This window comes from Camponotus vicinus, unplaced genomic scaffold (genome assembly GCF_025532165.1).
Source record: "Camponotus vicinus isolate PSW18456_S1 unplaced genomic scaffold, iyCamVici1.0 SCAF_3, whole genome shotgun sequence".
NCBI classification, from domain to species: Eukaryota; Metazoa; Arthropoda; class Insecta; order Hymenoptera; family Formicidae; genus Camponotus; species Camponotus vicinus.
The window spans coordinates 12,474,569-12,490,038 of NW_028141967.1; the positions used below are offsets into that span (position 1 = coordinate 12,474,569).

The window sequence follows — 15,470 nt, forward strand, 5'->3', positions numbered from 1 at the left end:
TGTATGAATAGAATTGATAAGATTAATGAAAAGTAAAAAAAATTAAATGTAAAAAGCCCGTATGATCATTATAACAATTAAAATTAATATTTTAACTGTCATAAGAAACGTAGGAATGCACAATATATATATTTCTACTTTCAATTTACTTTATCACTCTTACTGACATATTATGTTTTTTAGAAAGAGTGCGGCCAAATAATCAATACGCCCTAATTTTTTGCTACTCGATTTGTCGAAATGGATATCAGAAGGAAGTTTTCCTCAAGTTAAAAGGAGGAACTGTCTAAAAGTTGCTATTTTCTGTCTAAGAGGGAAATCTGTAAAACATGTTTTGCTACCTTATTTGAGGTTGAAAAAAAAAGGATATATTTACTAAAAGATATAATATTTAACTGTGTCTGAGCAGTTTAATAAAAGGTGTAAAGTTTTAAAACACGCACTATATTTCCATTTAATGAATTTTCTATACCGCGAAATTGTATGGGAATGCTGTTCATGTAACACGAACGCATGCACCATCGCTTAGCCTAACCTAGAGGTAACGAACAAGGACCAGTGATCAGTGATGCCAGAATGGATACGCTGGCAACAGCAAATTATTTCGCATAGAGTATAGCTCGGCATTCCTGTGGAACAGTCGAGGGTCGAGGGGCGTCGAGGAACGTCGAGCTATACTCTATGTGAAATAATTTGTTGTTGCCAGCGTATCCATTCTGGCATCACTGCCAGTGATGCAAATTATTTCGCATAGAGTATAGCTCGGCGTTCCTGTGGAACAGTCGAGGGTCGAGGGGCGTCGAGGAACGTCGAGTTATACTCTATGTGAAATAATTTGTTGTTGCCAGCGTATCCATTCTGGCATCACTGACAGGGACATGGTCATTTCCTTCATTCTTTTGTTATTCATATTTTATATTTTTTAAAATATTTTTTTTATATTTTTTAAATATATTTTTTATGTTTTTTTATATATGTGCAATCATATTTCAATATCTATCATTATTTCTTTTTTATTTTCTTATTATGTTAACTATTTATCAAAAAATATATAATTTTAAAAGATTAGAAGGTTTAATCTTCGGATTCTGATTCAAAACCATCGTGTGTGTGTGTGTGTGTGTGCGTGCGTGCGTACGCGTGCGTGTGCGTGCGTGTGCATGTGCGTGTGATCATCTTCAAAATAATCATTTAAATATTCTGCAGGTAAATGTATCATATGTTGATTGATGTACAGCAAATCCAAAATATCATAGAATTGTTGCGACATGAAAGTAGCAACCGATAATTCGTTTTCTTATTTTGTAGTCATATATGTGACCAATAATTACGTTTATACTAGTCTTGGAAGAAAAAGAAATAAATAAGGTAGATGTTAAAATATGATATATACATATATATGTATATATAAAAAATACTTAAAAAATATTAAAAAATATAAAAATAAAAAAAAATTAAAAAATGAAGACTGCTACGTTCTCGTTCGTTGTCTCTGGGTTAAGCTAAGTGCACGCGCTCGTGTTATATGTACGGTATTCCTATACAATTTTGTGGTTTTTAGAATTCATTGGATTCAAATGGAAATATAATGCGTGTTTTAAAACTTTACATCTCTCATTAGACCTCTTAAACATAGCTATTTTGCAGACATTTCAAAAACGTTCATTATACAGGTTCTAAAATATTTTCCACACTTTCCTAATTAAAGAAACATTGTTTCTCTTTCTTCTTTCAATCTCAAAAAAGATAGCAAAACATGTTTTTCAAGCTCTTCTTTTAGAAAATAACGACGGTCTTTCCTTTATATCATTGTAATCAGCTCAATGAATGCTTTCTTCTGATATCCATTTCGATCATCAAATTGAGTAGCAAAAAAATTGGGAAGCATCTTGGCCCTAGTCTTTATCTGAAAATATACATGTTCTATGAATATTTTTTTCTAATTAAAAGGTTTACTTTATCATTACTAAAGGATATTACTGTTCATTAATATATTGTTCAGTTCTTCTTAAAATATGAATTTATCGCATTAATTGACTAGCACGTTGTGTCCAATTTTGAAAATTACATTAAATGAAGCTAAATTTCAGATCAATTTATTGCAATTACTGTTCCAATAAGAATAGAATGTAGAATCTGCCGTTTTTATTCTATGCATATTCCATTGTCAGTGCCAAAAAAAAAAAACACATTAATTGCAAATAATTTTATAATAGTTAAATATTCACTCACTTATATACAGGGTGATTCATATAAAGTGACCGATGTGAATATTATAAAGTTGAAGAGCTATGACAAAATTTTTATACCAAAAGATGTTTGACACAGAGGGGGACATCGTATGGTATAAACGATATTTTTATAGATGAAGGCATTAAGGAGATTTCAAGATCAACTTAATTTTTTTAAATGGAACCCCCTATTTTTTATTACATATTCTTGCAGCTCATCTCGAAAGCTTTCCAAAACACTATAATTAAGTTAGTTTTCATTAAGTACTTTCCGAGTTATGAGGCTTGAAATCATTTCTTAATTTTACATAAACCGTAAAATATCTTGTAAAATATTCATTTTTCGATTACCTTACCATAATACTTTTATGTACAAAATAATGAGAGAAATCAATTGGTGTAAAGAAAACAAATAGTTATTTTTAAGAAAAAATATGTAATTTTTAATTGCAAATTACATATTTTTTCTTCGAAACAACTATGTGTTTTCTTTACACTAATTGATTCCTCTCATTATTTTGTACATAAAAGTATTAAGCTAAGATAATCGAAAAATGAATATTTTACAAGATATTTTACGGTTTATGTAAAATTAAGAAATGATTTCAAGCCTCATAACTCGGAAAGTACTTAATGAAAACTAACTTAATTATAGTGTTTTGGAAAGCTCTCGAGATAAGCTACAAGAATATGTAATAAAAAAATAGGCGGTTTCATTTAAAAAATTGAAGGTGACCTTCACGTGACCTTCAAGTAACTATTCAAGGTCAAATTAATGACACCATCTTATGTCTCCCTTGAAACCATACAACTTTTGTCTGAAACATTTTTGCTGAAAATGCTTCGTTGAAGAATTATCGAGGTGCGTTTTTTAAAATGGGACACCCTGTATATATACATATATATGTTCAATGGAAAATTAATATATAATAATTTTCTTAAAATATATACCGACTTCTCTAATTACATTTCAATATAGAATGAAAATTTATCCTAAAAAAATTAATAACCTTGTCAGAAAAAGGAGACGCAGTCTTAGCATCTCAATCGACAACGGAACAAATGGATGCCGAGAGTGCGGACATGTTGGCGGCTCTTCGACGACAAATTCAGCCTCATTTGATGATGGCAGCGCTGACACCCGCACGAATATCCAGTGGTCATCCGCCTCCGCCTGCCACTTACTCTATACCTTTGTCTAGTTATATGATTCACGTAAGCTATTGTCTCTTACACTTGAATAGACAAAAGATTTTATATACAGGGTGTATCTGAAATGATGCACTAAACTTTAGGAGCGTATCCTAGAGGTCAAAATAAGATTTTTTTTTTCTTATGAACATGGGTCCGCAAATGAACCCCCTCCGAGCTAGAGGCCCCTAAAGTTTGGGGAAGAAATTAAAAATTGGCTGTATTTCAGAAAAAAAAAAGGTTTTGACGTTACCTATCACCCTCTCTTGAGAGAGAAATAAATTTGCGTTGCGGGTGTTTGGTCAATTTCATACATTTTCGAATTTTAGCTCGGAGGGGGGTTCATTTGCGGACCCATGTTCATAAGATAAAAAAGTCTTATTTTGACCTCTAGAATACGCTCCTAAAGTTTAGTGCATCATTTCAAATACACCCTGTATATACACTCACCCGCAAAAAAAGCGGGCCACTAAATTTTAACACAATTTTTTCACATTTTCAAATAGCGATAAATCAGCGTATAATCATCGTATCGAGATGAAACAAAGCTCAAATTAAAGCTTGAACATTTCTCTTAAAAACCAAGAAAACCAAATTTGAATTACAAAAAATGTTTTATAAAATGGCGGACGTTGAAGATAACCTTCGAAAAATGGGAAACAAATTTTTTTTTCAACTGTTGCGTTGCTCAGGAGAATCTACACGCTAATACACAAATGTATGAGTTTTGAAGCTCATTTATTTCCTAACAAATCCATATTTTGAACAATTTTCTACGACCTTTTTTAATAAAGTTACACCGTTTTAAAGAAAATGTTGCAAATGGGCCTTTTCACCGCAACGCTTTGCAAGACGAATCGAACAATTTAAAACAGGAAGAAATTTGATTAACAGTATGCTCCAACAAATTGAAGAATTGATAAATGCGAAAGGACGCAATACGCATTATTAAACACACGCACGCACGCACGCACGCACGCACGCACGCACGCACGCACGCACACACGCACGCACGCACGCACGCACGCACGCACGCACGCACGCACGCACGCACGCACGCACGCACGCACGCACACACACACACACACACACACACACACACACACACACACACACACGAACACAGACACACACACGAACACAGACACACACACACGAACACAGACACACACACACGAACACAGACACACACATGGGATCAGATTCCTGCCACGTCCACGTCGTTGACCCTGGATAATGCCAAGAGCAGGATACACGCATATGCATATGTACACGCACGCACTCACACAAGATTTAAATCCAACCATATGGAGCATCTTGGGTCGAGTTACACTTTAATTTCTTTTATTGAAAAAGTTTTTCTCGATAATTTATTGTTGAATTGCAGATTTTACAAGAAAAGTCCAATTTTGCAACATTTTCTTCAAAACGGTATAACTTTATTAAAAAAGGTCGTAGAAAATTGTTCAAAATATGGATTTGTTAGGAAATAAATGAGCTTCAAAACTAATACATTTGTGTATTAGCGTGTAGATTCTCCTGAGCAACGCAACAGTTTAAAAAAAAAATTTGTTTCCCATTTTTCGAAGGCTATCTTCAACGTCCGCCATTTTATAAAAAATTTTTTGTAATTCAAATTTGGTTTTCTTGGTTTTTAAAAGAAATGTTCAAGCTTTAATTTGAGCTTTGTTTCATCTCGATACGATGATTTTTTGCTGATTTATTGCTATTTAAAAATGTGAAAAAATTGTGTTAAAATTTAGTGGCCCGTTTTTTTTGCGGGTGAGTGTATATTTAAAACGCTTTTAGAGAAAGTTACCCAGTAAACACAAGCTACCAATAAATACTGTTATATGAAAGCCATAAAATAAATTGTTATAGATAATATACATAAATATTACCGAAGTTACTATATACATACCGAAATTACTATATACTATATACATACATAAATATTACCGAAGTTACTATAATTTCTCATTCATTCTCATTCAAATATAAGATGTATAATATATGTTACATATCATTTTTATATCGTAGCTATATTATGTCTAGAATATAGAATTAATTCTTATAGAATATTGATCATAAAATTGCTAACTAATAAATAAAGTAAATTATATGTATTTAATTTATAAAATTCAGGATTTGATTTATAGAATTTATACAAATTTCGATTTTTTTGTTTCAAATAGACAATAAATGAACTATTTTTTATTTACTAATTTCAAATAATCTGTTTTATATTTTGAATTCCTTGTTGGAATAGTATTAGAAATTAAACAAAAAAGAGATATACTTTAGATTTTATGTTAATAGCATAATTTACATTATTACATATTGTTTGTTATTTCTACATTACATTCCTGCAATAAACAGTGTTTATAATGGGTAATAAAATTTATCCAACACATTTATAAAACTTTTAAATTTTCATTTTTATGATTTATTTTTTGCTGTGAATTGTTATTAAATATGATTTTACTATAATTGTAGCAACATGCGAAAGCTGAGGAGCGTGTACAGCGACATCTTTCTATGGATACTGAAGAAACGGATGAAGGCGACGAGGAAAACGTTTCTGATGTTCCTCTGAATCTGGTGTCGACTTCACTTTCAGAAGAGACGCACTAAGAAAGATCTTGGGTTTATCATCTAGGTATGATAACGAAAATTTTCTAAAACAGCATAGCCGTGTTTCGGTGACGTTTTGTGGACACCACGAATGAACGTCCATATCCTGGCAAATTTTCCCAGTACTTTTGCCCCAAAAAATTATTTATACTGGGGATTGTGAGAATGTTCCGCGAAAGCGTCATCAGATTCATACCGTGACACAGCATGCATAATGGAACGAGATGATATTAATTACGCAGTATTAATTATTCAAAATGTACATATATACACACACGTATACACAGAGAAAGAGGGAGAGAGACATACGTACAAATACACATACACATGTACACAGACAAGTACAGATAAAAACACAAGTACACATAAAAACACTACATACAAGAAAATATTTTTATACAAAATTTTATATGCTCATAAACTCGTTGTACATATAAATATATACGTGCCGCGAATTCAATCGTGCTGCTCGGAAGTGCTCGTCGTTGTCGTCGTCGTCGACTTGTTTTATATTTGTATCTTTTTCGATTGGTGGTCTTACAGAGATGCCGACGGCAACGTCGTATTTATGGCATACCTGCAACATCGTTATGGCTTTTGACATTCAGTCATGTTGCTCTGAATTAAAAAAAGATAATTCTTTTAAAATTCAAACATTGCGCATGATAAACTTTGAATTTTTTATTTTAACAGGATTAACAAGTCTCGAAATACCATTTACGTAGCATGTATGTTATGTATCATGTATAGTATGTATGTATCATACTACAAACATTATAAGAGTGTGTGACTGTAGAGTACACACACACACACACACACACACACACACACACACACACACACACACACACACACACACACACACACACGCATACATACATACATATATACATATATATGGTATCGTATGGTATATATATCGATGTATATATATATACAGGGTGATTCTGAACAAACATTTGTCTTTAAAATATCAAATTCTTGAATGAATTCTAAGACGATTTTTCCTCTTGCAAAATTTTGCCTGGAGCTTAGTTTTTAAACTATAAAGCAAAATAGTTAACTAATTACGGAACAAGAGGTAGGCAGGGACGGCGCGATATAGGCGATTACGTGGGGCGCTCGCCGCGATCAGCTGATTGCTATACGTGATGAGTGTAGCAATCAGTGTGTGTGTGAGAATGTGTACGCACACACATATACCCGTTCCGTAATTAGTTAACTATTTTCCTTTATAGTTTTGCGGAAAAATCGTCTTAGAATTCATTCAAGAATTTGATATTTTAAAGACAAATGTTTGTTCAGAATCACCCTGTATATATATATATATATAGTTTTCGAGTAATAAATTTGGAAATACAATAATTTTTTAAATCTTAAGACTATTTGCCTTCTCCTTCTCCTTTATTGTAATTATATTAAATTGTGATGTTAAAAGCTAGAAATTACATACATTTTTTTATATTAAATATCGAGATTAGTTTTTTTGTATATATCATCACTAGAATTTACAAAAAAAGAGAGAATGGATAAATAAAATAAAGCAACTATTTTTTTTATTTGTATCAGTTAATGCACTTATTGATTTCATATAATAAATTTATTAATTAAATTTAATATGTCATGCATTTTTAATGAAATAATAAAATTTATGACAGTTGATCAAAATTTATAACTTATATTTCTTAATTTACAAGTCGAAAGGAGAATTTTCGACATAGTATTTTATTAATCTATACTGTCGAAAACAAGTGATGATGTGTAAAGAAAATTTATTTTGATGTCAAGTTTGATCAAAAAGAAAAAAAATTAATGTTTTCTACTTTTGATATGACAATTTAATTTAGCTGCAATATGGAAACAGGATTATTGAAAAAACATTTATATTTTCTTTAACGTATGCAATTTTACTTAATAATAATAAATATTATTCAAACTTAATCACATCAATTTCCAAAAAATATTTTAACGAAAGTCAAACGGAATTATCCTTAATTCCCTAGACAAATTTTATTAATTACGATTGAGATTATTACAATTAATGCACTTTTATCGATGAGTCATATATATAGGTGTTTGATAAAAATTGGAATAACGTTCGTTTGAGTGGGTAGAGCGTAATAAACTGAACAGAAAAGTCTTTTATCATTTTGTAATTTTTGCAATAATTATTGAAATATTAATTAAAAAGGATTAGCAAGTGAGATCCAAATTGATCCAATTTTTATTAAACACATTGTATATATACATACGCACATACATGAAGTTTGGCTATGAAGTAATCAGACCAAAACCGTATGAAATCCAAACAACAAATAATGGTAAAATTAATTTATTTTATTTCAAATATATTTTTTTTGACATCGAAAGAGATACACTTATGTAAAAGGATTGCAAATCATGTCTTTAAAGACGTTGAATTCTTCCGCTAACATTTTCACATTCGTATCAATTTTCAGTAACTTGTTCATAATACTTTTTCTCGATAAGATCCATTGTTGGATCAAGAAGTTGAATCAAGTTGGACAAGAAGTTGTTTTCGGACGTCTCGATTGTGTCTTCCACGTCTTTGCAACCATCCCCAAATCTTCCACTACTTAAAAATTACATACATTTGTGTCGTGTTTTTTTTTTCAAGTTTTATACAAATAGTTGGCATTCACATACAAAAAGAACAATCTAATTACTTTATAGCCACATCTCGTATTTAAATAGAAAAATTGAAAATATTTCTTTGACAGAAAAAACAGATGTCTTAAAAAAATTGTAAAAAAATAAAAAGAAAGTATTTTACGATTCATTGATACAAGTTCAGTAATTGTAATGGAACTTATATCGCGCGATTAGAAAAATCAAAATAACGTTAAATTGTAACTGTTCAATGTATGTGTGCGCGTACATCTTATGTGTCGCGTTTTCTACATTTTCATATATAAAAATTTGAATATAGAAAATTTGAAATGATTTTAGATGACAAAACATAACAAACGTAATTAACAAAATTAATTACTAAATGAATTTTGGTTTAATTAGATACAAAGCGAAATATGTTAAATATAAATTATGTTGATCATATTCTGCCACTCCGTTCGATATTATAAATTTTCATGGCAATGTTTCATTTTGCGAGGGAAGATTTAGAAACTCTTCTTAGCGAAAGATTCTACATTTCATACTTGCAACATATTTGAGCAGATTCGTCTAATGACGAAAAAATTAAGCCATTGACAATAAAAATGATAAAAATAATTGACGCAGAGAACACTTCGGGGCCTGAACAAAGAGAAAAATGTTGTATTAAAAAAATGCTACAAAGATGTGCCTCCTCTCATCATTGTTGTTGAGAGCATGCACTCGTGAAGCCTTAAATTAGAGACCTGTAGATGCGATCGAAACGAGACTGCGCGAGAGAGGAGATTAATATTATATTTCTAAAATTTCCATTCTCTCGAAAAAGCACACTGTTGTATGTACTTAATCTCGGACTGTATTCGCACGTAATTATCATAAACTAAGATTCTGGAAGCAATAAAAAAAATACGTAGCGTAGCATACATACATATATATATATATATATATATATATATATATATATATATATATCATCACTATCATTATCATTATTAATCATGGATACTCAGTTACACGCTCTCTCTTCTTCCTTCTTTCAATTTTATATTTCGATGATGAACAAGAAACATGAGAAAACTTAAAAGAATAATACTTATTTAACGTTTACTCAGTTAAAGTAACGAATTTAAGATATATCTTATGACTCCACTGTGTGCTGCTGCGTAGTCAGTTTAGAATCAAGATGGAAAGGTTTTTGCTGTAATACAGTAATAAGAACTGTAAGATTTTACATCTACCTCCTGTATACATACTTACAAATCATCTATAATAAGTATAAATTTATTTTTCGATATTAATAAATAATAAATGAAATGAAATTCAATTTAGTCTTTAATTATCAAAATATGTGAAATAAAAATAATAATTGCATAAGAGTGTCTACTCCCTGGAAAAAATTAACAAATCTGTAATTGTTAGGGATTTCTTTTGTACTTGGAAAATTAGAGAATTCTATCATGGAATGTTATTGAGAATCAGCGAATTAAAAAAAAAATTCCTCCTTTAAGAATTTTACTCTTATATTGTACGCAGTCGGTAATCCGTCGATAAGTCAAATTGTGAAATATGTATTTAAAATCTATTATAAATATACAAGATATTTAAAAAAGGTCGCATATTTTGAGGATAAGTAGTATTGATTAAAACAAAAAAAGTCTAATTAATATAGGTTCTATAATTAATATCTTCAAAGGGAGCGACGAGTGGATTGGATGGCAAAACGCTTGCCTACTAGCCACGGATCCCGGGATCGAGCCTCGGTACGGCTCTCTCTTTGTTCTTTCCTTGCCGAAAGAACATACTCTACTCCAAAAATATATTCTACTCTATATCTAACCATGGCAGCGAGACTCACCCGCTTATCTATCAAATGAAAAGACAAGACAATATCTTCGAAGACTACCTTTCTATTTGAGCTCTTTATCGTTTTCTTATTGTGTCATCTTGATTGTGTCATGTCTACAATGCAGTAAACAAAAGAGTACTTACTAGTTTTGCAATCAGCATTATAGGAATTGTGATCTATGTGATTTCCATTCATGCATTTTTTATTCAGTCCTATCTCAGCATGTTCGTCTAGGATTTAAAATGAATGCGTGACAATGAATGGGACATATAGAACATCTCCTAATATTAACTACAAAACTAGTAAATGCTCTTTTGCTTATCATTAAGAAAAGGACAATGAACTTAAATAAAAAGAGAATTTATATTTTCGAAAATATTAATTATAGAATATAAGAATTTATTAATTAGATTTTTTCTTGTTTTGTGAGCAATACTATTTATTCTCAAAATATGTGACCCTTTTTTTAACATCCTATATATCTATGTTTATATATTCAATGTCTTGATATGTAGAATCTGCAGTATATATTTTTTTATTATAATTTTCAATGATAAAGAAATGAAAATATTATGCATATGAAAAATGTTTATCTTACAAAAGTTATTATTCAGTTTTTTTCAGTATATTTTAGAAAGTTGTATAAAAAATCTTCAAAATATTATCCTTATCTGAATTTTGAACAAAAGTATCTTGGAAAATCAAAAAGTTTTCAAGGAATCTACAAGATTTGAGTAGACACTCTAACAATGTAGAGGCTATGGTTTAAATAATTAAAGAAAATCGTTATATATACACTTCACATACCTAACTATATTTTCTGACATACGTCACGTAGATTTTAATTTCTCTCTTTATAATTTGAATCCGCGCTGCATAGAGAAATATGAAAGCATAATGTCGGGACCGGGGTCTCCGCAGTTTCTTTTCAGGATTGTACAGGATAACGTGTCAAAGAACAGATATTAAGCGATCTTATATAGCGCATAATACTATGGCCAGTGAATCTATACTTATGGTATCGTAATATTTAACATGTATATCTTAAACAACATTACCAAAAATAGATTTAGTTTATAGGATAGTCAAATATGTACACAAAAAATTTAGCAATCCTTTTTTGTTCCACCCCTCCTCTCTCTCTTATTTCTCTTGTCTATCTTACTTATTTTCTTCTGATCTGGATTTTTATCTCCCGTTCTCCTTTCTATATTTCTGTATCTTCTTTTTTTCCAAAATTATAAAACTATATATATATATGTTTATTTATTTTATCTCGAGTTTCGTTCTCATATTAGCGGAGACCCTCGGAAAGTTATCTCGTAAGATTTCAAAAACAGCTCGCAGCAGCCCGCGGAGTACTTTAGCTTAGCTTTAGTCGTTATCAACGGAGCTTTATAAGCAAATATTTTTTCATTAGTAACAACGCCACTCTTTTCAACTAGGTATACGAATTCTTCCATCTTTTTAATCCGTTCTCTTTCATCTTTTTAATCCATTTTTGCTTTCAATGGAAATTTCGAGAAGTAATAACTTGAAGTTTATAATAACTTAAGATTTATGAGCAAAAAATTTTACACGCTTGATTCGCAAATATATTTAAACAAATATAATTCGTAAGTAATATTTAAATAAAAATTGAAAAAATAAGTTTGAAAATGTTGCTAGATTAGAGATCTCCATTACAATATCTAATCAACAACCAATCTTAAGACTCTTGATCTCTCTGCAATCATATTGAATGATATTAAAAAGCAAAAATTAAGATAAATTTTTTTCTTGCATTACATGTCAAAATAAATTAGTTTTATTTTATGCTACAATAGCGTTCCAAATATAAGTAATAAGATATATTCTCTTTTTTTATTCTATATTAAAATAAATTGAATAAAATTCAATTTCATCAAGTCCTAATTTAAACTGAAAAATTTTGTGATCAAAATTGATGTATTAAAAATTATGTATTAGTCAGCAAACTGTAAAAAACGAATTGATATTATCTTTAAATATTTTAAAATCTGTTTATCAAAACTACTTTTATCATTATATGATATATTGAGAACAAGTAATGACATATAAAAAACTAAGTAAATATTTTCTTTTTCATAAAGGTACAGGTTTAAATGACTTCTGGACTTGGAATGTTGATTTTAACGTTGATTTTAAAGAAATCGAGGTCTGAATTTTTCTGTTGCTAATATATACAAAAATACTTAAAATACGAAATTATTAAAATCTTAAATTTTGTTGCAATACATTTATTTCTTTATAGTTTTTAAATGTTGACAATAACGAGTTTGGTTCCAATGATTTGTATGTGTATATGTATGCGCGTGTGCATGATTTAGGTACATTATTGAATGATAAATACATGTAACAACTTTTAATTAGCAATCTTTATTTGTTATTATTTTTAAATAATAACCAATGATTTGTTATTATCTTTAAATAATAACCAACGTTTAAAAATTATTGCATTATAACTTGAATAACACATACCAAGGTTTTGTTAAAGTCATTGGGGTTATTGTCAGTATATATTATTCAATCCAGTGAAAAAGAGGCTTGTAATTGTATACGATATTTTATATATAAATTTACAGAGGACGATGGATAACCGGATTTTTGCCATGACGATGAAACCTTTTTTTTATGCATGTTTTGTTATAGTTTTTAATCTGAATCATTATCAAACGTTAATTTTATGATACGATGGGAAAGAGTTGCGAAAATCGCAACGCTTTAAAGTAGATTTGTAGAAATTTGTAGAAACAAAAACTCAAAAATATATACAACATATTTTATCTTTTTCTTTTCTACTACTTCTCATCCCATTCCTTTTATTCTCATTTAACCTAACTCACTCATTCTAACAAAAATCCAGACTAGCTTAGTCAGACCACCGTAGTCAGACCTGATCTAACCACAGGTTAGAGCATTCTTAATAACGCTCGTGAGGTGGTAAAACGGATAGAAGGAACAAAAAGGTTTTTTACCATTTTGCAAAATTCATGATAATAATTGAGATATTGAAATCGAAATATTAAAATCGGATAAAAAGAGAACGCACTGAGATGATACGAGAGAAGCGCTTCGCCGCTCGAACTATCCCGTGTATCAACTGGATGATATTAAAATAGGTGATGACAGGTTAAATGAAAGTATAGGGAGATGGAAAGTAATAGAAAAGAAAGGATAAGAAGATGTTATATATTCTTGAGTGTTTGTTTCTACAAATTTCTAAAAATTTACTACTACTTTAAATGCGACTTTTGCAATTTTCCCATCATATCATATCATATCATATCATAAAATTAACTTTGATTTAATGATAGTGATTCAGCATATCAAAAATTATAAGAAAATCTACTTAAGAAAAGTTCCACCTTCTTTTTCTTCAATTTTATTGGTCAGCGCTGACCCTATTAAATAGGGGTTTAATCACTCTGGTCATAATCTGATATATATTAGAGAGTATAATAATCAATATAAATCATTATGAAATTTCTCAAATCAGTGGAGTACAACAAGATTGGGAAAGTGGGCAAAAAAAAGAAAGATAAGATAAAGGAGAGGAAGGGGAGGTGGGACGATTATTCTCAGAAAAATTTTCACGCTGTATCGGGACTTGAACCTGAGATTCTTCATATGGCAAATACTTTGCCGCCTTAGCCACTCGTCGCCCCTCTTGGGATAGTAAAGATAGAGGTGTATGTGGAAGAAGGTCAAACGTGTTTATACGCCCATTCGGTCAACGAGCGACAGAATCCATCCGTGACAATGGCATCGACGCATATCCTGTGAAGAGAGTATTCACACATTTTTTAGCCCAACAAATAATTGCTAGAAAACAATATTTGTAGACTAGAAAAATATGTGAGGTGCGAGTGGCTGGATTGGGAATCGAGAATCTGAGTCGTTCGCTGACCAAATTAATAATTATTTATTAATATTTATTAATATTAATTATCAAAGTTCCATCACGGCTAAAATTCGGTTATTTTTTACCCATCGTCCATTTCATACAACTTTCCATGCACAGTATGGTTCATGTGTAAATGCCTTCTTTGCAGTGAAAAAGAAGGGACCAAGAGACTTAAGAATAATTTTCATTTTAAAAGAACAGTGTTAATATTAGAATACTTTGGAATATGTGTGTGTGTGTGTGTGTGTGTGTGTGTGTGTGCGTGTGCGTGTGCGTGTGCGTGTGTGTGTGTACATAGATATGTATGTATGTATATATGTATGTGTATACAGGGTGTGTCATTTTAAGTGATACAGCTGAATATCTCTTAAAGTAAAAGAGATTGAGAAAAATGTCAATTTCAGACAATAGTTGTATGGTTTCGAGGGGGATATAAGACGGTGCCATTAGTTTGACCTTGAAGAGTCAGCTGAAGGTCACGTGAAGGTCACGTGAAGGTCACCTCCAACTTTGTAAATGGGACACCCTATATGCTTTTGCATATTTTTGTAGCTCATCTCGAGAGCTTTCCAAAACACTATAATTAAGTTAGTTTTCATTAAGTACTTTCCGAGTTATGAGACTTGAAATCATTTCTTAATTTTACATAAACCGTAAAATATCTTGTAAAATATTCATTTTTCGACTATCTTACCTTAATACTTTTATGTACAAAATAATGAGAGGAATCAATTGGTGTAAAGAAAACATATAGTTATTTTTAAGAAAAAAAATTTAATTGTTAATTGCAAATTACATTTTTTTTTTTTCGAAACAATTATGTGTTTTCTTTACACCAATTGATTCCTCTCATTATTTTGTACATAAAAGTATTAAGCTAAGATCATCGAAAAATGAATATTTTACAAGATATTTTACAGTTTATGTAAAATTAAGAAATAATTTCAAGATTAGCTACAAGAATATGCAAAAGCATATAGGGTGTCCCATTTACAAAGTTGGAGGTGACCTT

The 15,470-nt window shown here is 30.4% G+C and overlaps 1 protein-coding gene across 6 annotated transcripts in view; it reads left to right on the forward strand.

Moving 5' to 3' along the window:
* Window positions 1-15,470, forward strand: part of LOC145968090 (uncharacterized) — a 117,347-nt gene that overhangs the window by 7,221 nt on the left and 94,656 nt on the right. For 3 of the 6 annotated variants that reach the window (XM_083093336.1, XM_083093333.1, XM_083093338.1), the window contains exons 7-8: window positions 3,250-3,446; window positions 5,919-14,141. In XM_083093336.1, the coding sequence (XP_082949462.1) occupies window positions 3,250-3,446; window positions 5,919-6,056 (335 nt within the window). In that variant the 3' untranslated portion in view covers window positions 6,057-14,141. Of the gene's footprint in view, window positions 1-183; window positions 632-3,249; window positions 3,447-5,918; window positions 14,142-15,470 lie in introns of those variants that run through there. The other 3 variants (XM_083093334.1, XM_083093335.1, XM_083093339.1) reach the window with 3 other exon arrangements.